This window comes from Nanorana parkeri, unplaced genomic scaffold, assembly GCF_000935625.1.
Source record: "Nanorana parkeri isolate BGI_ZX_2015 unplaced genomic scaffold, ASM93562v1 scaffold48, whole genome shotgun sequence".
NCBI lineage: Eukaryota > Metazoa > Chordata > Amphibia > Anura > Dicroglossidae > Nanorana > Nanorana parkeri.
Genome location: NW_017306316.1, coordinates 1,159,413 through 1,175,962, shown reverse-complemented (window position 1 = coordinate 1,175,962; position 16,550 = coordinate 1,159,413). Strand labels below are relative to the sequence as shown.

Genomic DNA, 16,550 nt, shown 5'->3' with positions numbered 1-16,550 from the left:
ACAGAGCCACCACCATGCTTCACAGTGGGGATGGTATTCTTGTCGCTATAGGCCTTGTTGATCCCTCTACAAACCTAGTGCTTATGGTTGTGACCATAATGCTCTATTTTGGTCTCATGACTCCAAATTACAGTGTGCCAGAAGCTGTGAGGCGTGTCAAGGTGTTGTCTGGCATATTGTAACCGGGCTTTTTTGTGGCATTGGCGCAGTAAAAGCTTCTTTCTGGCAACTTGACCATGCAGCTTATTTTTTTCAACTATTGTCGTATTGTGCTCCTTGAAACAACCACACCGTCTTTTTCCAGAGCAGCCTGTATTTCTCCTGATGTATCCCGAACAATTCTTCTGGCAGTTGTGGTTGCAATCTTTCTTGGTCTACCTGACCTTGGTATCAAGAGATCCCCGAGTTTTCCACTTCATAATAAGTGATTGCACACTACTGACTGACTTTTTCAAGGCTTTGGATATCTTTTGATATCCCTTTACAGAGTTCCATTACCTTGTTACACAAGTCTTTTGACAGTTCTTTTTTGCTCCCCATGGCTCAGTATATCCACATGAGAGCTAACAAACTCATTAACAATTTATACACAGACACTAATTGCAATTTAAAAAGCCACAGATGTGGGAAATGAACCTTTTAATTGCCATTTTAACCCGTGTCTGTCACCTTGTGTGTCTGTAACAAGGCCAAACATTCCAGGGTATGTAAACTTTTGATCAGGGCCATTTGGCTGATTTCTGTTATTATGATTTAAAAGGAGCATAAATGGCTTCATATGATCACTATCCTTAAATAAAGACAGTTGTTTGGCTTGATCAGTCATATTGTCAATATCAATGCCAAAATGTTACGGCATTTTTGGGCACAACTGCAAGTATGAACGATACTTGTTGATCCTGCGATAAATCTAGTGAGCTGATAACTCCCTGTGCACTCTGCTACTGCCTACAGTTATTTGTTAGCATTGTTCCCAGTTTTCTCATGGAGTTTAAAACACCTCCTTATTTTATTGACGGGGTGTTTTGTAGTCATTAAACACTTCCTTTCCTAGGGTGACAACCCTGCTTCTCCATAAATATAGTGCAGAGAGTGAGGATTGTCGCCCTAAGACCGGCGGGATCATCAGATGAAAAAAAAAACAAACAAATGCAGCCACCACATCTATGGACCGTCAAGTTGCAATATATTACATTTCCTGACTTTAGATGCAATTTAAGATTCTGACCCTCGTTTTCCTAGTCTCAGACCTCCTGTACACTGGATTACAGGAGGCTAATAATAAGACAACTTCAGATATATATATAATGCCTAAATAAAAGCTTGAGTTTAATTTAATGAGCAAAATTAGATTGTTCTTTTCACCACTCTGGTATCTGTAATGCTACTACACATTTTATATTTGGAGTCTTTCTGGTATCAGTTTGTCTGCAGGTCATAGCTAGCCAAACTTTGTATCCCTGCTTTCCTGGATCTTTTCCCAGTACTGTTCTGCTCTTCTTCCAATCCTTCCTGGTGTGATCCAGCCCTGCTTTCCACTACACAGTGCAGAGGGCACTGAGCTAATGCTGCTATATGTTAGCTATACTGTATGTACATACAGTACCTCTTGATCAGTGTTGTACCTTGGTACGGTATTGCCAAGAAGATATACTATTACAGCTCATTAGCATTTCCAGCCGAGTTTGAACCAGTCATGCCTAAAAATAGTTTTTACTTGATCGAAACTTGGCAAACATATTTTAGAGTCTGGCCAAATATCCTGCATTTGTTGATTTGTTCAATATCCTGTTTCCAGCAAACTTCAGTTGAGAGAGAAGCAGAGCACTTAGCGTTCTAATCGACTCTGCTTGACTGACAGCTCCTTATGAAAATTATAGCAGCATGCATTGGTCTTTATTTGATCAGTAAAATTATGATATTATGCACTTTCTACTAGAAACAGATTCTGCTTAGCTTTATGCAGAGGAGCAGAAGTTATTCATAAACTAAGAGTTCTGGAGAAGTTTTCAGCATCGTAGGCCTCATTCACACTGGCAGTGTCAAACCTGTGTTTATATGCATTTAGAGCACAATTCTAAATGAATATACTGTAAGTGCATGTAATTAATTTTCAATTCTATCATTCAGACTTTGCCCTTACCTGCGTTTAGCTTAAATGCATTTAGCGATAATAGAAGTCTGTGCATCCAGGATCCGATTTAGAAGGTCTAAAACGCATGTAAACGCGGTTGTGAAAATACGGCCGGGAGCTTCCTAGATCTGAGTGGGCCTATTTAAATGTCCCGTCAGCCACTCGCGCGTGTGGGAACCTGCCCAAATTTAAAAACGGGCAGCGATGCCTGTTTACATACAAGCGGTTCGCCGGCTATAGAAACGGGGGATCGCTTGTAGAAGGTGCCTGTACGTGTGCAAGCCCCTCCCGCTGCCCTGCTGTGCCCGGTGCGAGCCCGGGACCAGCATGGTGGTTCTGTGACAGGATCAGAGGGAGATCGGTACACGCTCTCCCTCCGGTCCCCTCTCAGGTGTCAGAATGCGGAAGTGATGTATATTACATCACTTTTGCATTCTTGTGTCACTCTCCAGCTTCAGAAGCCGGAGCGAAGCTGATGAAGCAGATCTCTGCTTCATCAGCTTCTTTGGTGGTCCCTAGGTGACGGGGTTTTGGAGACCCCTGATGTCTTCATAAAGAGGACCTATCACATATCTTTGCCATCACATAGAGGGTTTTTCTCTGTCCCCTATGTGATAACAATAAAGTTAAGTGGGGAAAAAAATGTAAGTCGCACATGATTTTTTTTTTTTTTTAAATACAAAGTCCCCACCCCTGCATACACGCATGCAAACATGCGTCGGGTGTGTATATGTGCAAAAACAACGATTGCGCCCATTATGCCGCATATGTTACATATCGCTACAAACGTCACGGTGACAGCAATAATTCTAGGGCCATCAATCACTGATAACACTAAACTGATGAGTGGTAAAAGCTTTTAAAGCGTCGCCTATGGTAAATTTGGGTATGGTAGTTTTTTGTGATTTCGCGGGTGCATGCAATTTTAAACCTTGACATGTTTGGTGTCTATTTACCCGACGTGACCCCGTCTTTTATATGTTACCAAAAAATTGGGTGGTAATAAATAAATATTAATAAATATCACCAAAAGAAAGCTCTATTTGTCCCCAAAAATGGTATAAAATTAATTTAATTACAGCGTTGCATGACGGAATAAATACCAGTCAAAGTACTGCAGCACTGAATACTTGAAAAATGGCCTGGCCAGGAAGGGGGTGTAAACACCCGGTCAGCAAGTGGTTAAAGCAGGGACATCTAAACGCAGAAAAAGTGATCTGGGAGGCATACAAGTTGTTTATAGTTCTCGGATACATTTTCCAGCTTTCAGAAAAATCTAACGCAGGAGTGCCATTATGAATACGGGCTAAGAACTAGGGACAATTGATAGGCAAAGATTAAAATGCAGCCTTTACATATAGTTAGCTCAACTTCCCCCTGCCCTTCCTTCCCACATACAACCCCCACTATTGAACTCAAATCAGCCAACAACCTCCTCTACTGGTTTGGCTATTCCAGCTCATATGGCTCTAGTTCCTTATCACTGAGCTGATAGGCTTCCAAGTTGATGGCTCCTCCATTAGAGCCTGTGGAGAAAAGGCCACATATGTGTGAAAGGCGCCCACATGCCGGCCTCTGTCATGTCTTTGAATGCACAGCATGTGGAGATACCAGCTCAGTGAAGTTAGCTGCAGAACTGTTGGAGCCAGCATAGACAGTGGCCAGTGGAGGGGGGTACTAGCGGATTTAAAGTAAGTAGTAAAGGGTGTATATGTCAAAAGAGGACAGAAAATAATTTAATACAGGGCACACCCATAATATTGGATTCACAGAGCACTATGGATTTTTTTCAAGAGAGAACAAAGCACAAGCTGTTTACTTTCAGACTGTCTAATTGGATCTTGGTGGGGAGCATTTAAATAGCCAAAAAGAGGCAAGGGAGTTACTGTTCTTACACATTGTTATTTGCATAAAATTTTAGCATATGCTATTGAGCTTTGTAAACAATAAGCTTTTTTTTCAATGTAGCAGATAAGAAAAGCCTTAGGGCTTGTTCACACCAAATGCAGACCAGATGTGCATGAGGTTCTGCACACGCAGTGCAGTGGGTTGTGCCGCGTTTTTGATGCAATCCGGCCATTTTTGGTTAAAAAAAAAATGTTTACATGCTCTGGAACTGAATGCTGCAGTGTGAACTAGAGCCCAAAATACCATTGGAATACATTGGACACAGTTTTGATCCGGTCTGTAACTGCTCTGCTCCTGGAACGTGCTTGGTGTGAACAAGGCCTTAAAAGTAGCCTAGAACTGACTACTGTTTGCCTGAAAATTTATACTATACTAACCACAATACATTCTAAAAGCAACAACAACGCAGTCAGGACCCCTTGGTCATCACACCCTGACTACACCATTCAAAATTACTGTTTCTTTTTTGGGGTTCTATCTCCAACTTTTATATTTAGAATTTTAGAAATGCATCCCTGTTCATGTATACATGTCCCTTGTTAGGGTCACATATTTACAAATCAAAGCATCAATATTACTAGGCATCATGATGAATCCAGTGAAAAAGTGAAGGGCAGGTGCTTAGCTTTAGTATTGAGCAGCTGAATCTATGAACAGCTGCAACAGAGAATATTACAAAAAGTGGTATTTGCTCAGTTTCGAGTCAACAGACTTAGATTTTGCAGAAAGTGTCACCACTGAATGATTGGTCACTTAGTTGATTGTGTTTAGAGAGCTGTGTGTTCTGTCCATTTCCTAACAATGTGTTTTACTTGTATTACGACTTTAGGAAATATTACCACACGCATCAGAACCTCAGAGACAGGCTCAGATGAAGCCATTAAGTCTATTCTAGAGCAAGCCAAAAGAGAGCTGCAGGTGCTAAAGACTGGTAAGTGTCATTGTCAGTCTGTGTGTATGAGTATTGATTATAAAGTCATTGTAGATCACACTTTAGTATTCTTATAGCCAGATCTTGACACCTCGAGCGTGTTTTAGGTTTTGGAGACTGCCATTTCCTTATTGTTAGCTTGTAGGAAATGACCATCTGAAGAGAAGTAAATTGTCCTTAAACTTTTTCAATTTTTTTTGATGGGGTGAGGAAGGGTTACAGCCGCAGTGTGGTTTTTATTGTTGTCTGGTGTTGAGATTCACTGTCTCTACTGTTCCTAGTAATCATTGTCACCAGGACAGAAAGTGAGGAAAATTACAAATTTTGTGCTGCCAGGTGAGGAGGAATAGAGTGCAAGTGCTCCGCTGGGACACTAGTTGCGGTAACAGCTAATTGTGCCCATGCACATAGCAATGTCTACCGTATTTGGTATAAGCAAACTTAAACAAGCATTAAATCATTATAATATTAAACAACAAAACACACATTCTTGTTTCACACCATGCAATCAACTGAAAATATTGATCATCTATCAGTCACAATTTAAATTGATCTTTTAGAAAACAATCATTTAATTGATCTGTATTGCAATTGGTTCTTCAACATATGCAGATATAAAGCCTTCTACACTGAAGACAAAACTAAATAAAACATTTGTTAAAGGAATTGGCGATGCATACACTTTAAGAAAAGCGACACACATACTTTTTTTTTTTTAGGATAAACAAACCTATATTGTCTTATGAAAAATATTTTTTATACAATCCATAGATTAAAAAGAAAAAAAAAAGAAAGCTTTTTCTACTTTGAACAGTTAAAAAAATTCTGATTTTGGTACAAAGCTAGGTATTTATAAATGTAACAAAGCTTTTTTGAATTTTTAACTTTTATTTATTGCAACATTAAAAAATGAACTAACAAAATGAATAAACACAAACATTTTATTATTGTTACAAATATAGAAGGAAAAAAAACAATCAGAAGTAAAATAGCTAAGGGCGAAGGGGAAGAATAAATAGGGCTGACCAGGCAAACTGAGGGCTAATGACAACAGGTTTTTGTTTTTATTTTGTTATACCTGTAAGGTTTTCTATACGTGATACCATGTTTGGATTGAAGCTCACTCCTGTGCTCTGGAAACAAATGGAACAGACTAAATACAAAACTAAATAGCAATGTAACAATACTGTTACTTAGTATCTCTCTATGAACTGTGTTTATAACATTGTAAGAATGGCAGTTTTCTTGACAGCAGCGGCTGTAATAGCTGCTGCATATACACAGCAACTAAAGACAAATGAGGGGAGCGGCAGCTGATCATTGCTACACTCCCTCTGCACATGGATGACGTTTTTGTTGGGCCTGTGGGGCAAGCCCAGTGTCCACAACTAGTTAGTCTTCTCTACAGCTTTGTCACATGGCTAATCTAGGCAGCTTCACCTTGCTTACTTAGATAAGTAAACATTCACTTTGGTAAGTGTACAGTCTCTATTTCTTTAGTACATGAACCCCAATGAATCAGTATCCCCATGCTGCTAATTCGTGTTCAAATGAACAGTCACTGGGCACAAGCTGTATATCTGAAATTGGAAATAACAGTGTTACTTGACTTGGTATGCATTATGGCAGGGGAATATGAATCACAAGCCTGGCTGAAAAAAAAATCACAAATCCTTCAGCAGGTAAAATGGTTCAAAATCAAATATATGTATTTTAAATGTGCATTTAGCTGTTTGCCTGGAGTTCTGCTACAAAGAAAGATTTGTAAATTTAAGAGTGTAAAAATGCAGATTGCTTAAAACAGATTGACTTCGATTTTTAGACTTTTCAGCTATGAAGAAAAGCAGCTTGGCTTCTGCCATGGAAATCTGCTGACTCGCTGCTGATCAGCTGAAGGGCTTTTTATATGAATGTGGAAAACTCCTTTTAAGGAATCCTGAATCTTAACACTTTCCCATCACCCAGTGTACATTTCCTTTCAGTTCCTTTCTGCCAGCTCTTCAGATAGTCAATCAGACTGCATGATGAAAGTGGCAATAATATATGCTTATTATATATATTCACAAAGCAGTAATTACTGTCTGTTCTCAGTTTAGCGTTCACTGTGTATACCGTTCAATGTGAAGCAGCCAATGCAACTCAAAGTGAACAAAACACAGTTTGAACAAGGCATTTATTTTAACAGGCCTTGACTGTTGGTTAACGTTATAAAAGTTTGTATCTAATTTGTTTAAACTTGTTTCTGCAGTTGAGCCGGCTCAGCCCTCTTCAGCATCCAGCAGTGGTAATTCTGATGACACTATTAGGTCCATTTTACAACAAGCAAGAAGAGAAATGGAAGCCCAGCAAGCTGCTTTTGAACCTGCCTTAAAAACGGCATCTCTATCCCAAGCTGATCTTGCTATAATTTCTCCCAAACTTATCTCTACCACTGCAGTCTCTTCGGTGTCAAGTTACTCTCCCTTAAGCATGTCACTAAAGAAACACATGCCCGTTTTGGACTCTGGCATCTCTACGTTACAGAGCCTTTCTTGCGTAAAAAGAGAGCCCCAAGAGACGTCAATGTTAGACATTCATAGCATGACGGAATCTACACAGAGCATGCTAAGGCACGTGAAAAATGAGCTAGGACGAGGTACTGCGTGGAAAGACCATTGGTGGAACACTGTTCCACATGAGCGGAGAACCACAGCGCCATCTGAAGACACAAAAGTTGAAGAGACCAACTGCATAAAGGAGAAGCTCATCACTCAGAACAGGCCGGACCGACAAGGGCCTTCGTCATCTTCAGAGTACTGGAAGGAGTGGCCAAATGCTGAATCCCCGTATTCGCAGAGCTCGGAAATCAGCATGACGGGAGTCAGCCGCAGTGAGACGCCTCAGAACAGTCCATTGCCTTCATCTCCGGCTGTATCTATAGCCAAGCCAATCAAACCGTCTGTCCCTCCACTAACTCCGGAACAGTATGAGGTGTACATGTACCAGGAGGTGGACACCATCGAGCTCACCCGTCAAGTGAAAGAGAAGCTTGCAAAAAATGGAATCTGCCAAAGGATATTCGGTGAAAAGGTAAGCACATGTATTATTTTAACTCACCTTCCCATTTGCAAAGCTCTATTTATTACCTACACGGCTTTCCAAAGAAAACGTTGGCATGGGATCTTTGCTTACGAGCAGTTCTTGATACAGTCATTGCTTGATTTGTTTTGATTTGCACACACTCTAATAAATCATACAATGCAGCTGCTCACAGCCCATGTTGGCAGAAGGTAGATGTTGTTCCTGGACTGTCAAAACGTGTACTTGACACAGATATGATAAATAAATGTTTTGGTTGGCACAGCACAATACAGCCAGTCTAAAAAATTGCTGAAAGATACTTTGTGTTAGTGAATACATTTGTAAGCTTGTAGTCTCTTAGATAACAATGTCTGCAAATGTCTTATGGCACCTATGGCAGTGGCCTCGTGCTCCAGCAGCATTTTAAAGGAAGATTTAAAAGGTGTACTGCTGTTGAGATTGAAATTAAACTTTGAGATGCTTACAGGAAGCAAAGCCCACCTACAGAGTTGTTCAGTTTTTAGTATTTTAGTACCACCGTAGCTGTACTAGACCAGCTCACCTTCCTCCCCTTTCTCTGTGATCTGGTTGTTCTGAAACCCATCTGCTTGCAATTCTAAAACATACTTCCTGACACAAACAGATGTAAAACAAAAATTCACATTTCTCACTCACCAGTCAGATTTAAACCTACCCTGGAAGTTTGAATGTGATTTGTATTACAAGAAGCTGTGAGCAATAGAAAAAGTAAAACCATACAACCTTCAGGAGCTACACTCCAGGTTCCCTCCTTATCATCCTGTAGAGAGCTGTGTGAGTTTATTCTGAAGGGGAATACATAGAAATCATATTAAGGGAAAACTAAGTGACTTTATTACTTTTTACACTGTGTGTGTAGGTTTTCAATTGCTTCTTAGAATTGCTCTATAGATGCAAGTTAAATGATCCTGTATGTAAATTGCATACTTGTGTGCCTATTTGGTTTGATCACCATGCGCTTGCATGATGATGTGCATAGATTCATTGGACTAAGCATCAAAAGCTTTTATGAAGCCAATGGCAGTCATATGAAGCCTCAGACTGCTGAATGAAGATGAAACCTTTTTGGCGGCTACAGGTAACTGTTCCATGTTCTACTGGTTTCATTGCTCCAGCCCTATAGTGTGTTTTTGGATGCATGTCACTCCTGTGGAGTATATGGAAATTGTCAAAGCTTAGAAAAAGATGCTGTGGCCAAACCTATTTTCCCATTAGTTATTTTTTGGGTCACAGGAGGTCCACCTGTGACCGAAAACTCTGCATGCAGCGGGCTATTGCCCACTATATGCTAACAGTACAGACCTGCGCTGCAGCCGGGAAAGATCCTGACAATATTGTTAGGATTCACCCCACTGCCTGAGTGACAGCTGGCTCTGCCTGACCCCTCCTCCATCTGTCCCTCCAGTCAGCGGTGAAGTAACAAAGAGGGGAGGGGGGAGAGGTGACTGACAGTCACCGCTCTCTGCAGGGAGAAGATCGTGAACTGGGTGATCAGCCGTTTATGAACGCTCAGTTCTCAATCAATAGAGCCGACATGTGACAGCTGCAGTGTCACATGTCTGCTCTAAATGTGGGGATGAGTGTATTTCACTTTCCCCATAGTTCTCCTTTAATGCAGTCATATTTAGAAACAAGCACTTTGCGAATGCTGATAAAGAAGAGTAAGTTGTTTTCTCTGTCTGTGCAGGTAGGGAATTTAAGGCCTCATTCACACGGACCAATTTGGGATTCCTGCTACAGGAACTTACAGATTCCTGCCCCAGATATCATCCTATTTGGATGCAGACATTGTACCCATTGAAGTTAATGACTGGATGACAGCGGCTGCATCTGTAAGCAGCAGTCCACATGTAATCATATATGATACAATTACATGCGGTTTGGAATAGATAATTGTCGCTTGACGCAGGATAGATGCATCCAGTGGCAGTGCTTTATTCCAAACCACGTGTAATCGTATCATATAGTATTATATGCAGACTGCCACTTACAGATGCAGTTGCTGTCCCCCATTCATTTACTTGAACAGGTATAGGGGCCACATGTAAATGGAATATCTGGGATTCCTGCCGGAGGAATCCATAGGTTCCTGTCACAGGAATCCATCATCACCCAGTGTGAATGAGGCTTTACTGTGCAGTGGTGAAATTCACTTTTTTTTTTTTTTAATCTGGTTTGTTTTTCATCTGTCAAATACATTGGCTTTATCTTGACATATACGTGATTGTTTAAAGAGGACCTTCCATTATGTTCCCAAACAAAAATATTATCCCATTTCAGCTTGCCATAAAGAGATACCAAGTTGTTATCAACACTTTCTAGTCCACACGTTCTGCAGTCCCTTTGTTTAAGATTTGTAATGTAATTATATTTCATTATGCTCAAATTACTTAAAGATGATGTCCAAATTTTATGTTGTCCTCATGAACGATTATGCCTTAAAAGAACTGAGGAGGATTGAGATTGCTGGATTCACATTACTAGCAAGTGTGGGCTGTCTTATGTGGACATTCTCAATGGCATTTTTATTACTGTGATGGCAGAAACAGGATCTTTACCGCAATGATCTTTTCATATGGCCCACTTTAAATAGTTTCCAAAATAAATAAGATCTAGAGAGAGCTTCAGGTTTAGCTGCCAGTTGTCTGTACTTTAAAGTGGTACTAAACTCAGGAGTTAAATCTTAAAAATGCAATCAAGTAACTTCCCTATTAACAAAAATGTATCTTATTTGTGCATTACTCAGCTGCAGATCCTCAAATCATCTCTAAATTGGTGCTGACACTGTCCTTCCTTCTGGAGGGTGGCTGCTTTTGTTCCCATGGTCCCCGTATGCGTTGTAAAGTAGCCACCAATTAGTAAACTAAACGTGAGATTGTAGTCCATTACAAGAGTGAACTTGGATTGGTAACTACTTTACAACACACACAGGGACCATGGGGAACAAAAGTAGCCACCCTCCAGAAGGAAGGACAGTGTCGGTATGAATTCAGAGATGATTTGAGGATCTACAGCTGAGTGATACACAAATAAGATTAATTTTTAGAATGTAAGCCCTCAGGGCGGGGTCCTCCTTACCATCTTGTCTTGTATTGTGATTGTAATTTCTTCCTTATTTTGTAAAGCGCTGCGCAAACTGTTGGCGCTATATAAATCCTGTATAATAATAATAATAATTTGTGTTAATAGTTCAGGTTTTGTGTCACTTTAATGCTGCGCAAATACAATACATAAAGACTGAAAGCTTTACACATCACTGCTTTATAAAAAGGTAGCACCTTCTCTTCAAATTAGCCCATGCTGTACTGAAAGGGAAATCTATTTTGTACCTCTGAGGCCTAGCTAAATCGTACAGAAGAGTGAGCTTTCCCCAGATTCAGAGAACATGACTGGCTTACTGCTTAGCTCTGCTGTGGACCCCCTATGGTCCATTTTGTTTTGGACCGAGTAGGAAATGGTTAGTACCTCCTCTGTTTTTTATTGCAATCTGTGCCTTTGTATTTCACTGGCACAAGACACAAAGGAGACAGACAGAAATGAAAACCTGACCGAAAAATTGTAACTCTTCCCCACTCCAAAACTAAAAAGAAAAATGCACTTTAAAAGTGCACTTCAATGTTTTATGGTTTTTGGGTTTTATTTTAGTAATCAAACTTAGAGTTATTCACTAAAGGGTGAATAGTTTGGAGAAGGCAGTAGAAGTGAACAATCTAGAACAACATAGCTGAACTGGAATGTGAGCTGAATTGGAGAATGTTTCCAGTTCCGCTATGTTGTCCTAGATTGTTCACTTCTCCTGCCTTCTCCAAACTCTTCACCGTTTTGTGAATAACCCTGTTCATTTTCCACAATGTAAATGTGATTTTTTTTTTTCCATCTGCATTAAATACTTGTATATCACTTATAATAGTAGGCTGATCTGCTTGCTCTGGTACAAGATCTTTTACTTGATAAAACAGGGAAACCTGTCAAGGTAAGAGCAATATTTCTGACGAAACCTGTGTGTTGAATTTGCAGGTGCTGGGCCTGTCACAGGGCAGCGTCAGCGACATGCTGTCCAGGCCGAAACCCTGGAGCAAGCTGACCCAGAAAGGCCGAGAACCATTCATTAGAATGCAGCTATGGCTGAACGGGGAGCTTGGGCAAAGCGTCTTGCAGTCACAAGGACAACAACAAGGACAAGGTACTATAAATAAAAACTTTGTGTGAGCCTTGCTGTACACTACCTAATTTTCCTCTTTTACTCTGTTTAAAGGGATTTTGGCAGCAGGCAGTGATATAGTCAGAATGTGACCTTGGATAATTCTATCAGACAGGAATGACAGGGAGGCACTGTACTACCGAGCTCTTGTAGTATTTAGTTGTGTGGAAAGTGAGATTTGTTCCGCCCGTGGCAGACACAGTATTCCATGTGTTTTAGTGCCCTGTGGCAAAGAAAGTGCTGATGTACGACAATTCCTGCAGAGCTGATATTTGCCACTTCCTTTGCTGACTTACCTTTACTTTCCATTTATAGCCCTGCTATCTGCGGCAACTCTGCAGGATCCTGTTATCGAAGGATGTCCAAGTTCAGGTACTTTTTATAGTGAATCGTTTTTTTTTCCCCCCCTCAATCTCAGTAAGGTTATATGTAGACAAGCTCTACGTGCTTTTCTGACACTTGGCTGTGCTTGGGAAAATCATCTGTGGCATTTTAAATGTAAATATTCAGCATCAACCAGCATTTTTTGTTTTCAAAGTACAAAATGTTATTGCAGATTCAGCACATAATTAGTCATAGAGTGCTTAGTGTAGATGAGGCAGCAGCATACCTCTTCCAAACATTCAAAGATATAACCAGCATGGCTTTTAACCCTAATTTGAGGTTGGACAAAAATACGTTTTGTTTTTTTGTTAAATACTTTTAGCAGTGGCCAATTATGAGGACTTTGCAATCACCCTATTGCGCCCCTTTGCCGTCATGCGGCACATTCTAAAATTGAGCCGAGAGCTTGCTCTGTCTACTGTAACTGCTATGTTGGACTGTTTCTAAAATGTAGAAAGCATATAATATTGAAGCTGATTTAGGCAGAAATTTCTGGCTTCTTTGTGAACAAGAATTTTTTTTATCGTAAGATCATGGCTTTGGTTCAAGATGGTTTGGTGGGGATCTACAGTGACAATCTTTGTCAGTACTGTGGATGTTTTCCAATATATTGCTTGGAATGAAAACTAATCTCCACTAAAAAGGATTTATTATCATTTGCAGCTCACTGAAAACTTCCTGTTTACATAGGCTGGAAGTTTGTTGAAGTGGTAATCCAAATCAAGCAAAAGCTCTGAATGGATTGAGTAGGAAAGCGTTAGAATCTCTGTCATTTTGGTTATCTTGTCCCTTGGGAAAATTTGCCCTCACTTCCTGCCTCTGTGACAACTGTCCCCAGGATAGGAAGTGAAGGCATAACTGCTCAGTGAGGGACACTATCTAGATCCTCCCCAATATCTCTCAAAATGTTAAATAGCAAAAATTTGCAGCTTACTGAAAATGCTCTATTTACATAGGCGGATATGTATTGAAGTGGGATAGCATTTTTTTTTTTTTTTGGGATAGCATAGGCAAGAATTTGAACCTCTGCCATTTTTGGTTGTCTTTGTCTCTTTGGGAAAATTTGTTCTCACTTCCTGCCTCTGTTACCATTATGGGAAGTGAAGGGAAAACTCCTTAGTTGAGGACATAGCTGTAAATAATCCAGATCCTCTCCACCATTTCCATTTCTTTTTTTCTGCCAGCCATTCTATTTTAAATGATGCATTTTGCTGATGTTCTCAAATATTAAATGTATACAGAACTTGGCAGCAAACATTAAAATTATTTCAAATATTGTAATTCTATGGACAAAATGAAAAGTTCCATTGTGTGGACGCTAGGCAATTTGCAAAGTCCTGAAAGTACTTTCCAGGGCGTACTTGCAGCCATCAGGGCCCAAGTAACATTGTAGTTTTTTGTCCACTGCTAACCATGTTGGCAGACAACTCTGCTCCTACATCGCACTCTGTCCCAGCCCTGATATCTGGCAATAGCAGCAGCCTGTGAGAAAGCAAGCTGTAACATGGTTTATTCAGGACAATTAATAATGGAGTCAGAAAACTTGAAATCATTGTGTATATTATTCACTCTAGGCTTCTGTTGACCAGCAGTTATGTACATCATCGATACCTTGACTGGTGTTCCCCATTATCTGAGGGTTAACAATAGTAAACATCCTGGAAAATCTGATGACTGATCCCTTACTATTTACTTTAGTCAGCTATTGGTATGACCACAGAGGTCACAGTGTACCTATAGTTAAATAGCTGTTTCCAGTAATTATCTGGACTGGCCAGTCTTCTCATGTCTATGAGTACCAACATATTTCATTGCTATCACAGTAGCTGAACTGCATTGCTTAATATTACCATGCTTTACCTTTATACGGTGACTTCTGTGGCATTATGGCTGAGATTTGTCACAGCAGGAAACCAAGGACAGTGAATGTCACATAATGGTTTGTTCTTTGGCGCACATACTAGTATGATTAGTTTTATAGGTACACTTAAAGTATATCTGTTATAATATAAATAAGTAACCTCCCTATGCTTAACCCCATCGAAAAAATGTCTCTGTCTGGCTGTCATGCTGATCCATTAGATCCCAAAAAGAGCCTTTCCTTCACATAGTTTGTTGCTTAACCCATCTAAAAGTGCTCGGTGCCTGGCTGTGATGCTGATAAATTAGAGAAAAATAGCCTTCCCTGGGCATAGTTGGATGTTTAAAGTTTAGGTAGGACCACTTCACTGCACCTTACTTCACGCTTGGTAAAGAAACTGCTCCGACTCGCTTTAAAGTCACAATGGACAAAGTGACAGAATCTCTTACTAGCCTGCCCTGACCCACATTTCACCATCTGTGTCATGTCTCCATGTCTGGGCCTGGTGATTGTCCTCTCATACTAAGCTGCCTCCTTGGAGGAGGTTACATGCCCTATACCCGGAAATACTGGGTATTTGAGGTGCCTGCGGCAGAGCAGCAGAACTGTATGGGATCATAGGGAAAGTGAGTATAAGTGGGTCAAGGGGTGAGCTAGTAAAAGATTTTGAATGGGCAATCGGCGATCAGTCTCCTATGTCACTTTTACTAAAGAGCCATTATCTGTATAGCTATTACTGTGATTCATAGACATCTTAATATAAAGACTGATCTCTGTGTGACCTATTGATCCGTAAGCTCACTTTTTCTAGCACCTCCAAGCGGCCTTGTGTTCCCCTTATATATATATACTCGCTGTGCTTCCGCTGTACATGTTGCACCAGAGGAGGTGCTCACAGAGAGTACTTTATTTTGGTTAGTGTCCTCTCATTATTATACTGGAGGTGGAAAACTGCATTTGAAGTTACAGCTGTGGGTGTTCCCAAGGGACTCGGTCTTTCTTCTTCGTTCGTCTATATTCTGAGCCATCATCCATCATGTCTAACCTCATGCTGCTTAGCAGAAGACAAACCCAGAGGAATAGAAACTCGTACAACAACAAAAGACAACTGCTAATTAAGGACTGTGTTTTTCACCCCCAACCAATGCATACCTTGAATAATGGCTTCTACGTAAGTGACTTAAATGTCCATAATATGTTTAGATCTGCTTAAAATAATGTGGAACACAAACAAAAGTCCTTTTTGTTAATTATATCACACAGCAATTAATCTTCTGAGTCCCTTAGGAGGGACGATAGAAGACAGAGGAGTTTGCAGATTGAAGTACCTTATAAAGGTTGTTAAAGTAACTTGACTGAACTTTTTTTTTCTTTTCTCTAAAAGTTTTAGTTGCTTAATAAAGTTTGATTTACATTTAATTTACAATAAAAAGTTAGTTATAAATGTAAAAAAAAGGATAATTTTACAACTGAGGACAAGGAAAAGAATGTTTTTGCCGGTCTATGTACGTGCAGATGTGTGTGTACACACATACATTAAAACAAAACCAATACAGATCACTCATATGTAATAGCTTGTAAAGTAATATAAAAGTATGTAATAGAATACAGTATGACCTAGGTCTAAAGGTAAAAGCTGTCTGTTTCCTTTCCTACTTAAAGCTCAACTCCAGTCAGTCATAACATTTTGTAGTGGGTGGTAAACTCCACCCCACACCCATCATTCAGATAGCAGGGTTTAACCCTTTCACTGCCACAAACTTAACTATTACATTGGCTACAGCACTGGCATGTACACTGACTGTCTGCCAGTATAACAGCTGGGAGTTTGTTTACATTTTACCCCGGCTGCTGACTTTCACATAGAAGTGACTGTGATATTCATGCTCTCAGAGGTGACTTTGAGAACAATATTCACATTCTCAATCATGGGTGACTTAAGGGGTCGAGTAGAAGAACTTGGCTGCTGCAGTGTGCTATCACAAAACGGGCTTATCGAGTTAAGTAAAAGAAAAATTAGACATATCGATGC

General features: G+C 40.1%; 1 protein-coding gene across 1 annotated transcript in view; it reads left to right on the top strand.

The window, feature by feature from the left end:
- The window catches only part of CUX1 (cut like homeobox 1), a 241,199-nt gene that overhangs the window by 185,264 nt on the left and 39,385 nt on the right, over window positions 1-16,550 (top strand). The window contains exons 17-20 of the mRNA XM_018573575.1: window positions 4,872-4,973; window positions 7,222-8,042; window positions 12,090-12,255; window positions 12,589-12,645. Coding sequence (XP_018429077.1) covers window positions 4,872-4,973; window positions 7,222-8,042; window positions 12,090-12,255; window positions 12,589-12,645 — 1,146 coding nt within the window. The remainder of the gene's footprint in view (window positions 1-4,871; window positions 4,974-7,221; window positions 8,043-12,089; window positions 12,256-12,588; window positions 12,646-16,550) is intronic.